A 16,235-nucleotide genomic window follows, 5' to 3' on the forward strand; every position below is an offset into this window, starting at 1 on the left:
ATCTTTCATTCAGCCCTATGACAACTCACATTCTTTAATAAACTGTGATGTGCAACCTTGTCAAATATTTTCTGAAAATCCAGGCATGTCTACAGAATCTCCTTTACCTGTGTGCTTTTTCTCCTTGTTCAGGAGGAGAGGGCACAATTTCACCTTAAAGAAGCCATACCAACTTGTTTCCAACAGGCCACACTTCCCATGTATTTCTCTTCATTATGGATTCTACCATCTCACTGGGGATGGAAGCCAGAATTGTTGACCTGTAGTTCCCCAGGACTCTTTTGAGCCCTTCTTGTAGGTGGGCATTACTTTGACAGCCTGCAAGTCTTCTGGAGGAGTGGCTGTTTACAGTGCTAGGTTACTCAGCTTGGCGTGAGGTCTGTAATTTCACATTTGAATTCCTTCTGAACTTGGGTGAATGTCTTCCAAACCTGGTGAATTATTAACCTCCAACTTGTCTACCACGTTTAGAGTACCTCCTTCCAGCTGAGCTGGCTCCTCTGACCTCTTTGCTATGAAAAAAATTGAGTGTCAGAATATCTGCAACATAGCCAACAGAAAAAACTGACAAAAACTGAAGATCTCCGAGTCCCCCTTTCGCACCTTTTCCTCTTGTGGTCCCACTGATTCCCTAGCTGACTTTCTGCTGTTGATGCATTTAAAGAACTTTTCATTATTAGATCAAGGCGTCCTTAGCAAAGCATTCTTCAGCTTATTTTTCTTAGTGCTTTTTGTTTTCGCATTTAACCAATCTGTAAAATACTGCCTTGCTTGTTCTCATTTGGACAAAGTGTGCATCTCTTAAATGCCAAACATTCACCTGTTTTACGTTACTTAACTATCCTATCCTGTTGTGATTTAGGTTCCTATTGAGTTACATTTCTCTCCATCTGTTTCTTTCAGACAGCCTTTTTCATCTAAACCTTTACAGTTCATCTTCACTGCAGTTTGCTATGTGTAGGTTCTTAAAGCATATTTAATGTTGTTGCAGGTGGTCTCCTCTTTGCAGTTAATGGAATGCCTTATCCTGGAGAGACAGAACCAGTGCAAGGATTTGTGATGAACTTCTCCACTGGAGAAATAATTTCTACTTTTATTCCGCTTAGAAAGGTAGAGTATTGCACAGAGTGCCTGGTGCATATAATTAGATATATATGAGAATGTTGGTAACATCCTACTTCTCCAATTTTTGTCAGACTGTTACAGGAAATAAGATGTTTTATAGTGTAAGGTATTCAAAAGGAATTATTTACAATATTAACTTAATAAAGACACTACAGTTTTGGGTCCCAGTTTCTACATGTGGAACACATTTGAAAATTATACTAGCTTCAAGATGATTCCTACCAATAATACCTTCAGTCAGAATAAGCTTACTTTTTTGCCGACAGACAGTTCTTAGAAGCTAATGTAAAAGAGTGAATGACTTGAAATATTCATATATCTGTATGTTATAAATTTGTCAAAAAATAGAGTATATCCCTAAGCAGAAATAATACTCAACTATATAGTTGCATCCCTTCCTTACAGAAGAGTAGTGTGGAAGTTAAGGCTAAATGTTTTTCATACTGTATTGTACATAAAAATTATGTTTGTTTAAAAAAAAGTTTCCATAGATTGTATTAGACTAAAGAATGAATGTTAAGATTCCTGTTCCTGGGTAACACATATACTCTGTTATTTGCAGTCCAGTTTAAAATTATATTAAGGGTTACTTTTTTCTGAGTATAGCAAATAGCTGTGTTGCATATAAACTCAGGAAAAATAAATATGTGGGCCTCAAACCAAGATTCATGATAATTTTAGTTTATATTTCACTGGATAAAACTGAATGCAAGAATAGGAATTTAAGTGTTATAAATGCAAAACCTGTTTATCATGAATACGTCAAATAGTCTCCTTGTTACCCCTGGAGAAGGCAAACATCCAATAGAAATGGAATTTCTCTCCCTTCACTCATGTTAGGCATTCACACCAGCACCTGCTGCATTTTCCACTCTAAGGACTGAATATGACCAATCTCAAGTTCAAGGTTAAGGAGGCCTCGTGGATGTGCCAAGACTTTAGAGTAACCTGTACCTGCTTATCTTCACAGAGCTTTGAGATGCCACATGATGTTGTCGCCTCTGAAGATAAAACAGTATACGTTGGAGATGTTCTTGCAAGAGCAGTGTGGAAGTTTGTGTCCACAGAAAGTATGTTATTTTTGTTCTCAACGTCACAAGTTCACATTTTGTATCCTCGATCAGTACCACTTATCTGGTAGCACTGGCCAGCAACCTGGTAGCTTAATGACAATGATTTAAATACACTACAAGCTCTGCCTGCAGAAGTTGTGTGCTGCTGCTCAGTTTTCATTAAAAGGCCATTCTTTAGCATGGCTACATGCTTTGTCAAACAAAAGTCCTGAAAGCATGAGTTCGTTTGTCACAGGAGGAATCAAAATGCATTTGCCTCATGGTAGATCTATCCCTTGTCATGTCAGTACCTGCTTAAACTAACGTATGACTCTTTAGCATCTTAGTTAATTCTAATGTATCATTTGCTGAGAAATCAACTGCTTCTTTTGAGGTTATCATACAGGAAACCCCCAGGGGCTGAAGTAAAAAGACAAGTCAATTTAAAATTTATATTAATTTCATTGGGAATATTTATCATTAGAAAATGAATCTAGTATAATTTGAAGTCCCATTTCCATGAAGTGGAAACACTTCCTCATTTTAATCTAGTAACCCCCAAGGCAGGCATCTTGGCTTCAGGGAGAGGGACCTGATTATTCAGACATCAATTTAGAAGAATTCAGAAAGAGATTAAATATTTTACATGAATAAAAATATAATCCACTGTTACATTATGTTGGATAAAAAATGTATGAGACAGATGAAGCCTCAGGCTTCAGCGTGTTAGTCATCCCAGTTAGAGTCTGCTGTTATAAATTAACTTCTGACTAAACTAGTTATTCCGTATTTGTCTGTTTATAATTCATGAATTTTCCTTTGGGGCATCTGGTATTAGGTGCTCTAACAGGAGACTGGACTAGATAAATTTTACTTCTCACTGGATATGGATTTTTCTGCATATAGTAACATGAACAAGAACACTCCTAGGCTTTTATTCAAAGAAATATGAGGGGGGGGAAATGGAATTATTGATCACTTACAGATTAGTTAAGGAAAGCCCTTGCATATAATTTTCTCTTTAGCTTTTGCTGCAGTATAAAACTGCAGTAGCTAAGGAGCCCTGATTTAGCCAGCCTTTAATCCGTTGTGATTTTGATTATAATTAACAGGGGTTTTTTTGTGGGACTCCCTGAGCCTTTACACATGCCCGTAAAATCTCTGCGGCATGAGTTAATTATTGCAAACACCCTTCATGAATTAAGTTTTCTTTTTGCCATGGCCTTGTAAGCTTGTAATGGTTTGTATTGACTCTCCTTGTTGAAGTTCAGGTGCTGACGGGATTGTTTACTGTAGGATTGTACTGTACACTTGAGAAAGCTAACAGGAAAATGTCACCAGATGTCTTTCTGAAATGTCAGTTGTCCTGAAGGGTCATTTTGTTTTACAGAAATGGAACATCGGTCAGTTAAAAAGGCTGGTATTGAGGTACAGGAAATAAAAGGTTAGTCCGATTTGTAATGGAAATGAAGGAACCAGTATTTTCACATGGACTAGGACTGCTTCTGCAAAGTTGGAAGGAAAAATGCTAACTAATTTGATTGTTTTGTTTTTCACCATCATTTCATAGAGAGAAAATGAGCCAGCATAGGAAGCACTAGAAAGCAGCTTATAACCCTGTTACTTAGTAGACACTATTTTGCAGCCAATCTAAACATTTCATTAGCACTGATGACAGCTGCTTCACAGACACTAAGATAAAAACGTAACTAGTGGATTAATTCCGTACCACTATCTGGTATGGTCCAGATTGGTATCTCTGTGGGATGCAGAAATAGCTCTGAAATACAACTGTGATTGTTACTCCCCAGCACCCTTCCCCCTGCTCCACAACCCTCAACCACCAAAAAAGGGGTGTTTCAAACGGCAATTGGTTTGTCTTTCTGTATAGTCTTTCAGTACATAGCCTTGCCAGTCACACCGTATGGCAACAATTACTTTTTTTCTATTTAGATTTATTTCCCTAATTCTACAGCTTTTTTTTTTTTTTTCAATTTATTGCATGAAAATGAAAAAAAAAACCCAGAAAATGAAAACATGTAGAAACTTAATATAAGGAGATAAATGTACGTAGAGAGATTAAAGGGGTAAAATAGCAATTTGGGAAGATTAAAAGTAATTTTAACCATTTGTATTCAGTTAAGTAGGTTGAAAAGGAAAAGTTAGTTTCCTTTACCGAAAAACAGTACCACGTTACCAAGACGCATTTATAAAATGTTCAGATGTTCTTAACTGTTTTTCTTTGGTTGAATTCAGAGGTTGTGTGGTTTGCTTTAGGCATGGATATGCAGACAAAGGAAAATACCAAAAGATCCCAACTGCCAGTTCCAGGCATACAGAATAAAGTAGAATAAAGGAGACTGACATTATAAAACAATGAAATCCTTATTGCTGAAACTGTTACCCTTTTATTTTATCTTTTATTCTGAAGCACTCAAAAGGGAGGAGGTGACATTACAGCATCCACAGTGCAACAAATCTAGGGATATATTAATGCATTTTGATTTTCTTTAGGAAGATAGAATGCTAGCTCACACTTCTAATGTTAGAGAAAAATGCAATAGTATCAGCAGGGTAAGAAACAGTTTTTAAGTAACAATCTGTAAACTGCTTAGGGTAGGTAAGCAGAAATTAACATCTTTCAACTCCACCTGAAGAAAACAGATAACCAATGGACTTTGTGTCATCTTCTGCTTAATAAACAGACAGGAGTGGCCTGTACTTCCTCAGCCTCCTGGTAACGAGCTGTTACTATCACTTACACTGCTGTGAAGCCAGGGAAAGCATGTGGAGAACTATAGCTTTGCCCAGAGGTGGGCAAGACGGTGGAGGAAAATTGCTCTTGGCTATAACTACTACTTGAACAGACAGCATGTTATCATTGTATCATTTTTATCATTGTATTAGTGATAACAATGATATCATTGTTATCATCGTATTAGTGTTAAGTGTAAACTGCAGCATTTGCTGTTCTTTCAGAACAGAACATCATATTAAGTTTGACACAGAATCAACAGAGTTGATCCAGAGTAGTTCTGATGCAGTTACTTCTTAAGACATGCAGTTAAGTCAGACTATATATATATATGGTTTTACTCATTAAAAGTTAGCACAAAGCATGTGATCCTTTCTCCACACAGAGAACAGCATGGAGAATTTTACTGAAATTATTTTTCTCCATGTAGGTGGAGAGGTAACAAATTAGTCAGGAATGATTGGATGCAGTTTTCAAAAGCTCTCCAGATTTACAGAGCCAGAGTTCCTTCACAGGATGTAGCAGTTCTGAAAATTTAACCCTTGTCACAAGTTTATTAAAAGGAACTTTAAATGCTTTCCTTTTTGTTTATGAAAATACAGCACATGCTGGATTTCTATATTCTTCTGGAAGTGTTATTATCAAAAGTATATTTTTGTTTGATACCACATCACACACCTGTTTCAAAAATAGATCTTTTGAGGATTTTCCTATATTTTAAATTACAGATACTTTTCAAGACAAAACTGCCTGACACCTCTTCTTTCTCCATTCTAGGAAAGGGGAGGGCATCTTTGTTAGTCAGTGATACCGTTCAGACTCTCTCTGCCTTACATTTGGGGTAGCATCAGCAAGAGCTAAAAATGTCTCTCCATAAATGCTTGTCTTTTGTTTCCTTGCTACTCAACGCTTCACATATTCTAACTTGTTCTCTAATGCCATGTTCTGTGTTGCTTGATGCATATGGATTGCATACTGAAATTGTCTTCTTTTTAAAGAGTCAGAAGCAATTGTAGAAGCCAGATTGAAAAGCAAACCGGAATCGACAGACCCTGTAAAGAAGCAGGAAAAACAACATTCGGTGCAACAGGCCAGCACTGGAGTGCCCTTTGTTCTTATTACAACTCTTCTAATTATCCCTGTTGTTGTCCTGCTGGCAATTTTAGTATTTATTCGGTGGAGGAAGACAACTGTCTATGGAGGTAACTGAGAGTAACTCTAAGAGAACAGGCTTTTATTATTCCAGTTCAAAATGTCACTGAACAGTGAGGGATGAGAATATGAAGGGAGAGGTTTACCATCCCTTTAGCTTTCTGAACAGTTACTGTGACACTGCATGAAAACTGCAAATCAGCATGCACACAGCAACTGCATCCCCCAATGTTTTTGATACTGCATCTCAAAGCCACTGCCTTTGAAAAGTGAACATGTATCTAAAACTTCAATTGGTGTCAAGCTGAAAATTTGTGTCTCAGAAACAACTAGAATACATTCATGTTAGTTTTTAGAATACACAAGTTTTCATACTCTGGGCATAGTTTGATTTTCAGCTTGGGATCTTTAGATTGTTGCGAACAATAGACTCTATGGGTATTACGAAGGTATAAGCAAAATGCAAATAACATTTACAAGAGATTATATGTTACTTTTCACTACTACCTCGTGCATTTTGTGACTCAGATATGTTTCCATAATGCACCTCCATCCATTGCTGTGAGAGCTTTAATTGGTGCTTAACAATGCTATGTATATTTTTTCTTAATTCCTATTATATAATAACATTACTTTTGAGAAACTGGTAGCATGCAGTAGGAGTTTGTTATTTTGTATTGCATAAATATTTTTCATCAAAATATTCTCATGAAAAGAAGAAAATTTACATGGAACAGATAAATAACACATTCTGCCACTGACTAGGACATACTAGGACAGAGGAGGTAACTCAGTGAACTAATATTGCTGTGCAACCTAGCTGGATGTATTTTATTTGAAGATTTCAGTGTGCAGCTTCCCGACTCTTTGTGTTCAAACGTGTTTAGCACATCACATGTGCTAATACTGTAGACTACAGCAGTACTGCTTCTAATGGATATGCTCCACAATAGTATCCGTGCATTCCATTTGGATTCAAGCAGCGCTTGAATTTACTGTGTCAAAGAGCAAAGTAAACTTCTTGCATGGATTTATGGGAACTGACTAGTATATAGGAAAAGACAGTTTAGTCGTGGCATTTAATTTGTCTTAGGACAAAGGACAGAAAGAGATGCCAGGGAGGAGGATATAGTTTGTGAGGGCTGGGGGGAAAGTTCATCCGAAAGCCAGTCTTGTCTGAAGGGAATCTATACCATTTCAAATGTCAAGCTATATTTTGCAGTGTGCTAGAATGAAGTTCTGCACATTATAAATTATGAAGTTCTTGTCCTTCCTGTAAACTCTTCACAGTAACATCAGTGAACAGTTGAGGGAATGAAAATCTCAGAAATAACTTACATTCAAATCTTCTTAATGGCTGAATTGTCATGAACTGAACATCTATGGTATGATAATTTTATTAGGAAGTATAATTTCACTTTAATCAAGAAGCTGAAAAGTACCAGTTTTGTTTCTTAGAGCTGATGATCAATTTGTTGAATGTACTTTGTATCAGAAAATACAGATCATTATTTAATTATGGAATGTGATTTTTTTAGCTTATTTCTGAAATTACCTTATTTTTCAGCTGATGGGGAACACAAACTTGATTCAAGTTCAGGGAGAATTTTAGGCAGACTTAGAGGTAAGTCTGAGTCGCTGGAGGTTTTTTAAGAATGCAGTAACTGGAGGCTTTTTTCTGTATTCACTTCTAGTTGAGTAACAGATTTGATGGAACTTTCTCAGAAGAAGGATTGGGGGCATACCTCAGGTTTTTTGTGGAAATATCTTTTACGATACTTTTCATCCATTATTATCTGCCTGCTGAAAAGGATGTGTCACTACCAGTGGGAAAGCAGTAATAATGTGTTATCTGTGGATCTGGTGAATGCAGTGAAGCACTTTGAGACAAAGGGCAAATGGGTAGGCACACAGATAGCCTTTCTAAAGACTTAATGAAACAGTGGGTGCTGAAAAAGGTAGTTTGGGGCTTCTGCTTCAAAGATGACTTGCCTTCTTTCCTATAAACTTAGCTTTTGTGGCTTATGTGCTGATGTTTAAGAACAGTTTCTGGAAGGAAACTCAAAATAAGCTCCACTGTACCACTGAATGAGCAGATAGATTTTTATTCCCCCCGTACAGTAAAGCAAACTGTATGACAAGCCTTGCCTTTCCACAGGGAAAGGCGGCGGTGGCCTTAACCTTGGAAACTTCTTTGCAAGTCACAAAGGCTACAGCCGAAAAGGCTTTGACCGACTGAGCACTGAAGGAAGTGATCAAGAAAAAGATGAAGATGATGGCACAGATTCAGAGGAAGAGTGTTCAGCACCTCCACCAGCACCTTCATCATCCTGAAACCAGCCTTTGAGTTCTCCATTATACAATTCAACCCAGAATGTCAGATTCCTTTTCCCTTAAGCACGTTGAAGATTTTGTGTATTTAATAGTAAACTGTACTAGTCTGTGTGGGGCTGTACACTGGTTCCTTTGACTTTTGTTTGTTTTTGAGTTCTGTTTTTTAAATGGAGGAGTGTATGGAAGTTCCATTTCAGTGCCATTGTTTTTTATGTGAACACCTTAATAAAGCATACAGTCTTATAATTGCAGCACTGATTTAAAGCAGTAGTAGTTTCTCATCACAATTTGGGGATCCTGTAAATAAGTCTTACTATCTGCTTCATCAAAGTATTTTTCCCATAGCTATTCAGTTGCCAGTTTCTGTTGTGTGCCTTTCCTCTTCAATGTCCTTAACCTGTTGCAGTACAGAGAAAATACAGTGCCACAAGAAAATGAAGCTGCTAAATCTTCTTCTATTTTTTTAAAATCACTAACATTATATTGCATTGAAGGAAATAAAAAAGTCTCTATTTAATTTTTTTTCTTCTTCCTAACTTGCTGTGTTTCTGGGATGTCTTATTTTTAGATGCTATCACTGTTAGAACACTATTTTCAGAAGCTGAATGTAATTTGTGTAATAAAGTATTCGCAGAGCATTAGCTGTCGGAGTGTACTTTGGAATTTTTGCATACTTTTAAGTTTTTTGTATATAACTTTTGTAAGTGTTACACAGACCACTTAATACAGTAAAAAACTTGATGTCTTCTACCAGCAGAGAGAAAGTACTGTTTTGTATGGAAGATGGAAAAATATTTTGCTATGTCAGAAGCTTTTTTTTTTAAAGACTAATAATTTACATACATGTACAAAGTCAAGCTTAAACATTTGAAGAGGAATTTTACTTGTATAATAAAATTGCAGGCTATTTAATAAAACATGGTCACAGCTAAGAGGAAACCTGTGTCTCAAATTAACTATGCAAATTAGTCAGGGTAGGCATCTAATTCTGATTTGTAGTACTGATTTTCTTGTTTCTCCACACTTCCTTTTTCATACATACAACAGGAGTCCTCAATCCCATAATGTGTTTACTCATTGAACATGAGACCTGTAGAAGACCTGCTAGGTGATGATCCTGGCTGTATGAGTCATCTGAAGTGTGAATCATTGTGTGACGTCATCATAATTTATGAGTCTAGTTTGAGGATCAGAGCGTGATTAATCTCCTTTTAAAACATGTATTATAAGTAGAGTGTACACAGCTGTAATTGCCACAGGGTTTCATGAAACAGCTTTCTTTATCATCATTGCGGTGTTGTAATAGCTATTGCTGGTGCTGAGCTTGAAAAATAGGCTCCTTGTGGCACAGGTTTTGCCAGATGTTTTTTGCAGGAATAAGGGTGATAGCGGAGAAGAAGACAAGATTTCCTCCCTCAGCAAGATTTTATAAATCTCCTTTTTCAGCAACCAAAACTTAAAATCCTTGACAGGTCATTTTTTCTCCAGTATAGAGAAATCTCCAGGATAGCTTTCTAAAATACTGAGTACAAGGCTCAGTTTCATGTTGTATGTATTTGGTGCATCCTCTTAAGTTGCTTCCTCTCCTGCTAATTTCTGTTTTCCTAATGTTACAAGGAAACAGCCTGTTTCTGCCTGTTATTTTTAGCTGTGGCCTTGATCTCCCTGTATATGATTAAAAATAAATAAGGTAGTTGGGAAGGATCTTCTAAAGCTGTCTGCAAAGATAACAGGTAGTTTACAGGAAGTTTTTAAGGAGACCGGTTAAGAAAGGTGTGGGGGCACCACTATCACAGGTGATTATGTGGCATCAGTTCTGAAAGTTCACAGGCTTTTCTCAAAAGTGATCAGTAAAGGTATATTTTCTAACATTTAGATAGCTCATTTATGTCCATCTGATGTGGGGTGTTCTCTGCCTCCATGGTGTTAGGTCGATGCAGATAATATGCAGCTGCCTGCTTGCTCCTTTCCTTTATTTGATCCTTATCTCCCGTTAAAAAGTTGCTTTGTTAAGGGGGAGTAGCTGAACTGTAATTGTTGGGGTTTTTTTAAGTTTTTTAAAGTTTTAAAAGTAATTGCAAGTACCAGCTAAAACGGATTAATTCAACATTTGCAATACTCTCTGCTCTCTGGAATTCAGAGGTGGGTCTCTACCAAAAATCCTGGGCTGCATAAGGAGAAGTATGTTGAGGGAAGAGATTCTTCCCCTCTGCTCTGCTCTCTTGAAGTCCCACTTGCACACAGCTCTGGGGTCTCCAGCACAAGAAGGACATTGACCTCTTGTGGATCCAGAAGAGGGCCACAAAAATGATCAGAGGGATGGAACACCCCTCCTTTGGAGAGAGGCTGAGAGTTGGGGTTATTCAGCCTGGAGAAGAGAAGGTTCCGAGAAGAGCTTATTTCGGCCTTTCAGTACTTAAAGCAGGCTTGTAAGAGACAGACCTTTTACCAAGGCCTGTAGGGATAGGACAAGGGACAATGGTTTTAAACTAGAAGCGGGTACATTTAGAATGGATATTAGGAAGAATTTGTTTACTTTATGGTTGGTGAGACTTGAACAGGTTTCCCAGAGAAGCTGTGGATGCCCCATCCTTGGAAGTGTCGGAGGCCAGGTTGGATGGGGCTTTGAGCAACCTGGTCTAGTGGAAGGTGTCCCTGCCCATGCAGGGAGGGTGGAACTAGATGAGCAGAGTCACTTCCAACTCAAATCATTCTGTGATTCTTTGATGCCTGCGTTGACAGGCAACAAACTACTTGACAGCAGCAAGCAAACTTCAGCACCTCAAGTTGCATGCTTTAATTTCATACAGGTGCACTGGCAGAAAATCTGAACCTGCCTGAAGGCACGGAATGTTCTTTAGTTCTTATTAACACTGCATCTTATGAAAACAATGTACCAGAGATGTTATAGAAAATTCATGTAAAAAGAAAAGAAGACATATGCTTTCTGTAATCATAACTCTCACGTTTAATAAGCCAGCAGACCTCCATCCTAGCAGGTTCTATGTGCTAATATTACTAGGTATATATTAAATATTGAATACTGGTTATTCAATCTCAGCTAGTGGATTTGGACTCTATGTTGTTAATAGTTTCAGCAATTGTCTGAGTTAAGACTGCTTTTTAATAAACGACATGGAATTGCACATTTTAAGACTTCAAAGACATGACACTAACTATCATGAATTGCTGATTAATCTTTTCTTAAGCCTTTTTAAGATGGAGGAATCCCAGCTGTTGTAGAGACTGAATATTTTCATTAAAATTAGGCTGATGAAGTAGCTAATCACGTTTCCCTGTGGTAGTACAGTATCAAGCATCTCCCTGTTTTGAATAGTCTGACATACTGGCAGTCCTTCAGTGATGGCAAGGTGGCCACTCTCCACTGGCAAGCAGCATCAGATTTTCAGTAGCTCGCTGTGAACCAGCTGTGAGGGCAGAACAGGGCAACTGCAAGCTGCCATGAGGAGGATGCACTCAACTGTAACATGCAGGTTGTCAGCCAAGTCACTGGAAGGTGTCCCAGTTAAATGAAATTACCATCCCAATTAAGCAGCTGTCCTTGCCACAAGTATCATTAGGTGTAAATTGATTCCTTGGGAAGCACCTTGATTAAGTAGAGTTTGCTAATTAGTAGTGCACTGTAGTTGTTAATGAAGATTTATAGATCAATGAAGTAAATTGCAACAGCTTCTTTATTGCCAGAGCATTTATTTGTATTTTATCAGAACTTTTAGGTCAGTAATGTCTGTTATGCTGCAGAGGCTTAGGATTGTGTGGGTCATGGTACATGATTTTTATCTTGCCATTGAAACACACGTGGGAAGTTGTTTGAAAGACTGTGTATGCATTAGCAATACAAGTTGAGAGCAGGTCACTGCTGAGCAATTCAAAAGCAATTTTATGATTTAATTGCATGTTAGGACATATATTTAAATGTGAAAGACTGTGTTACAATGTAGTGCAGTTTGTGTGGATTCATGTAATGTACTAATAAAAAAAACCCCTAGAACCAAATGTCCAGGTCAATTAAAATTTAGAGCTGCAATCAGGCCATGGTATTTTCTGTGTAAACCAGATGCTAGTAAAGCCTCAAGTTTTAGCACCTTGGTTTGCCTTTACCTGTTCTTTTAATTCTTAAATGTGAAAGTATTTTTTCTCCATTTTATCAGAATTGGTTAGCAAAATCTACACTATAACTGCTCATCGAACTCCAATACCTGTGAAAAATTTAAATTCATCCGCATAGCTAAACATTAATGGCAGAAGAAAAGAGGGGACTAAGTGTAGAGGTGGGTTTAAAATCTCCAGTGGCAGCTATTTATCCAAGCAAATCCTGCAGACTTCTTGCTGTTTTCTCGACATGGTGGCTGGAAAACCTAAAGGGACATCCAGCTGGCTTTGTTACAGCATATTTGGAGAGGTCCCAGGGAGAGCTGCATGGGAGTCAACTTGGAAGCGACTTCTAAATTTTCTAAATTTTGCAGGTCATGAAGGCACATTTGCTGAACTGCTCCTTTCTTTAGCTCCTTTCTGCTAGTGGTTCTTATTAATTAGTTGCACGTAAAGCACAACAACCTGCAAGTGAAGCTCTGTCTGATTTTATTGTACAGCTTTTAAAAAAATATGCAGATGATGCAGAGGCATTTTTTTTTTTCCTGGGGAACTGTACCAAAAGTACCATTTTAAAGATGCAGTGGAGCAATCTGTTCCTAACAAACAGTCAGTGGTAACAGGTCAACAAACTAGGGAAATTATTAATTACAAACTATGTTTTCAAACTGAAACATATAGGCAACCTAAATCTTCTACTCTTTTTTTTTTTTTTTAGTTAGATTTTAAGAATTTTGTCAGAATGGGGATGAAGCAACCTACATATGCAGCTGTAACAGGCTGAAGTTGGTGCTACTTGCCATGTAGGTCTTAAGAGCTGAACCCTGCCCTGGCCATTGCACTGTTCCTCAGTGGTGCGATACCCTCCCCACCATGTTTGTTACTGCTTTCTTCAGTCACCGCACATCCTAAAACTGCAGCTCGAGAGATTACCTGCATTAAAAAGGACTGAATCCCACAATTCTGCTATGTGTCATTGAGCTAGATTTTAGGTCACACACTGTGCTACACATAAGGAACTGGAGGGATGGCCTTTTTCCAAGCATTTTGTATGTGAAATCCTGCTTAGAGCAACCATGGTTTAACAGGTACCAAAAGGTGCCCAGTTTTTGGGGAGCTGCAAAATTTTATTGACCGTTTCCCAGTTTACCTAATGCACTGCACAACCAGATTATTCTTCTACTCTAACTAACTTCCATGAAAGGTCAGTCATGCAGCCTTCACGCAGTGCAGGTCACATTGTTCTCAGACATTTATTTATGCTTCCATAATTACCATCTGCTTAAAAAATACAGTTTTCGCTGTAACCAGATGATAGATTTGCTGAGCATGAAGGAAAGAAGACTCAGAGGAGCAATCGGTTGTGCAGCAGTTTTCACACGCACGGTGTGGGGACAGGCTGCAGCGGGGACGGGCTGCGGCCAGGGACAGGGGACAGGCTCCCACCGCGGCGGGGACAGGCACAGGGACAGGCACAGGCACAGGGACAGGCACAGGGACAGGGACAGGGACAGGGACAGGGACAGGCACAGGCACAGGCACAGGGACAGGCACAGGGACAGGCACAGGGACAGGGACAGGCACAGGCACAGGCACAGGGACAGGCACAGGGACAGGGACAGGGACAGGGACAGGGACAGGGACAGGCACAGGGACAGGGACAGGGACAGGGACAGGGACAGGGACAGGCACAGGGACAGGCACAGGCACAGGCACAGGGACAGGGACAGGGACAGGCACAGGGACAGGCACAGGCACAGGGACAGGGACAGGGACAGGCACAGGCACAGGGACAGGCACAGGCACAGGGACAGGGACAGGGACAGGCACAGGCACAGGGACAGGGACAGGGACAGGGACAGGGACAGGCACAGGGACAGGCACAGGCACAGGCACAGGGACAGGGACAGGCACAGGGACAGGGACAGGCACAGGCACAGGGACAGGGACAGGGACAGGGACAGGCACAGGCACAGGCACAGGGACAGGGACAGGCACAGGCACAGGGACAGGCACAGGCACAGGGACAGGGACAGGCACAGGCACAGGCACAGGGGCAGGCACAGGGACAGGGACAGGGACAGGGACAGGCACAGGCACAGGCACAGGCACAGGGACAGGGACAGGCACAGGGACAGGCACAGGCACAGGGACAGGCACAGGCACAGGCACAGGGACAGGCACAGGGACAGGCACAGGGACAGGGACAGGCACAGGCACAGGGACAGGCACAGGGACAGGGACAGGGACAGGGACAGGCACAGGCACAGGGACAGGCACAGGCACAGGCACAGGCACAGGCACAGGGACAGGGACAGGCACAGGGACAGGGACAGGGACAGGCACAGGCACAGGCACGGGGACAGGGACAGGACAGGGACAGGCACAGGCACAGGCACAGGGACAGGCACAGGGACAGGGACAGGCACAGGGACAGGCACAGGCACAGGGACAGGGACAGGGACAGGGACAGGGACAGGCACAGGCACAGGGACAAGCACAGGGACAGGCACAGGCACAGGGACAGGGACAGGCACAGGGACAGGGACAGGCACAGGCACAGGGACAGGGACAGGGACAGGCACAGGCACAGGGACAGGCACAGGCACAGGGACAGGGACAGGCACAGGCACAGGGACAGGGACAGGGACAGGCACAGGGACAGGGACAGGCACAGGGACAGGCACAGGCACAGGCACAGGGACAGGGACAGGCACAGGGACAGGGACAGGCACAGGCACAGGGACAGGGACAGGGACAGGCACAGGGACAGGCACAGGCACAGGCACAGGGACAGGGACAGGCACAGGCACAGGGACAGGCACAGGCACAGGGACAGGGACAGGGACAGGCACAGGCACAGGCACAGGGACAGGCACAGGGACAGGGACAGGGACAGGGACAGGCACAGGCACAGGCACAGGCACAGGGACAGGGACAGGCACAGGGACAGGCACAGGCACAGGGACAGGCACAGGCACAGGCACAGGCACAGGCACAGGGACAGGACAGGAACAGGGACAGGGACAGGGACAGGCACAGGGACAGGCACAGGGACAGGCACAGGGACAGGCACAGGCACAGGCACAGGGACAGGGACAGGGACAGGCACAGGCACAGGGACAGGGACAGGGACAGGCACAGGGACAGGGACAGGGACAGGCACAGGCACAGGCACAGGCACGGGGACAGGGACAGGCACAGGGACAGGGACAGGGACAGGGACAGGGACAGGGACAGGGACAGGGACAGGGACAGGCACAGGCACAGGCACGGGGACAGGGACAGGACAGGGACAGGCACAGGGACAGGGACAGGGACAGGGACAGGGACAGGCACAGGCACAGGCACAGGGACAGGGACAGGCACAGGGACAGGGACAGGGACAGGGACAGGGACAGGGACAGGCACAGGGACAGGGACAGGGACAGGCACAGGGACAGGGACAGGAACAGGGACAGGCACAGGGACAGGGACAGGCACAGGGACAGGGACAGGCACAGGCACAGGGACAGGGACAGGGACAGGCACAGGCACAGGCACAGGCACAGGCACAGGGACAGGCACAGGGACAGGGACAGGGACAGGCACAGGCACGGGGACAGGGACAGGACAGGGACAGGCACAGGGACAGGCACAGGCACGGGGACAGGGACAGGACAGGGACAGGCACAGGGACAGGGACAGGCACAGGGACAGGGACA

General features: G+C 42.0%; 1 protein-coding gene across 6 annotated transcripts in view; it reads left to right on the forward strand.

Moving 5' to 3' along the window:
- Positions 1-9,059, forward strand: part of PAM (peptidylglycine alpha-amidating monooxygenase) — a 152,574-nt gene extending 143,515 nt beyond the window's left edge. For 4 of the 6 annotated variants that reach the window (XM_055698922.1, XM_055698923.1, XM_055698925.1 and 1 more), the window contains 6 exons: positions 992-1,110; positions 2,096-2,195; positions 3,568-3,621; positions 5,931-6,134; positions 7,652-7,708; positions 8,243-9,059. In XM_055698922.1, coding sequence (XP_055554897.1) covers positions 992-1,110; positions 2,096-2,195; positions 3,568-3,621; positions 5,931-6,134; positions 7,652-7,708; positions 8,243-8,418 — 710 coding nt within the window. In that variant the 3' untranslated portion in view covers positions 8,419-9,059. The remainder of the gene's footprint in view (positions 1-991; positions 1,111-2,095; positions 2,196-3,567; positions 3,622-5,930; positions 6,135-7,651; positions 7,709-8,242) is intronic. The other 2 variants (XM_055698924.1, XM_055698927.1) reach the window with 1 other exon arrangement.
- The last annotated feature ends 7,176 nt before the right edge of the window (positions 9,060-16,235 follow it).

This window comes from Falco cherrug, chromosome Z, assembly GCF_023634085.1.
Source record: "Falco cherrug isolate bFalChe1 chromosome Z, bFalChe1.pri, whole genome shotgun sequence".
Lineage (NCBI taxonomy): Eukaryota > Metazoa > Chordata > Aves > Falconiformes > Falconidae > Falco > Falco cherrug.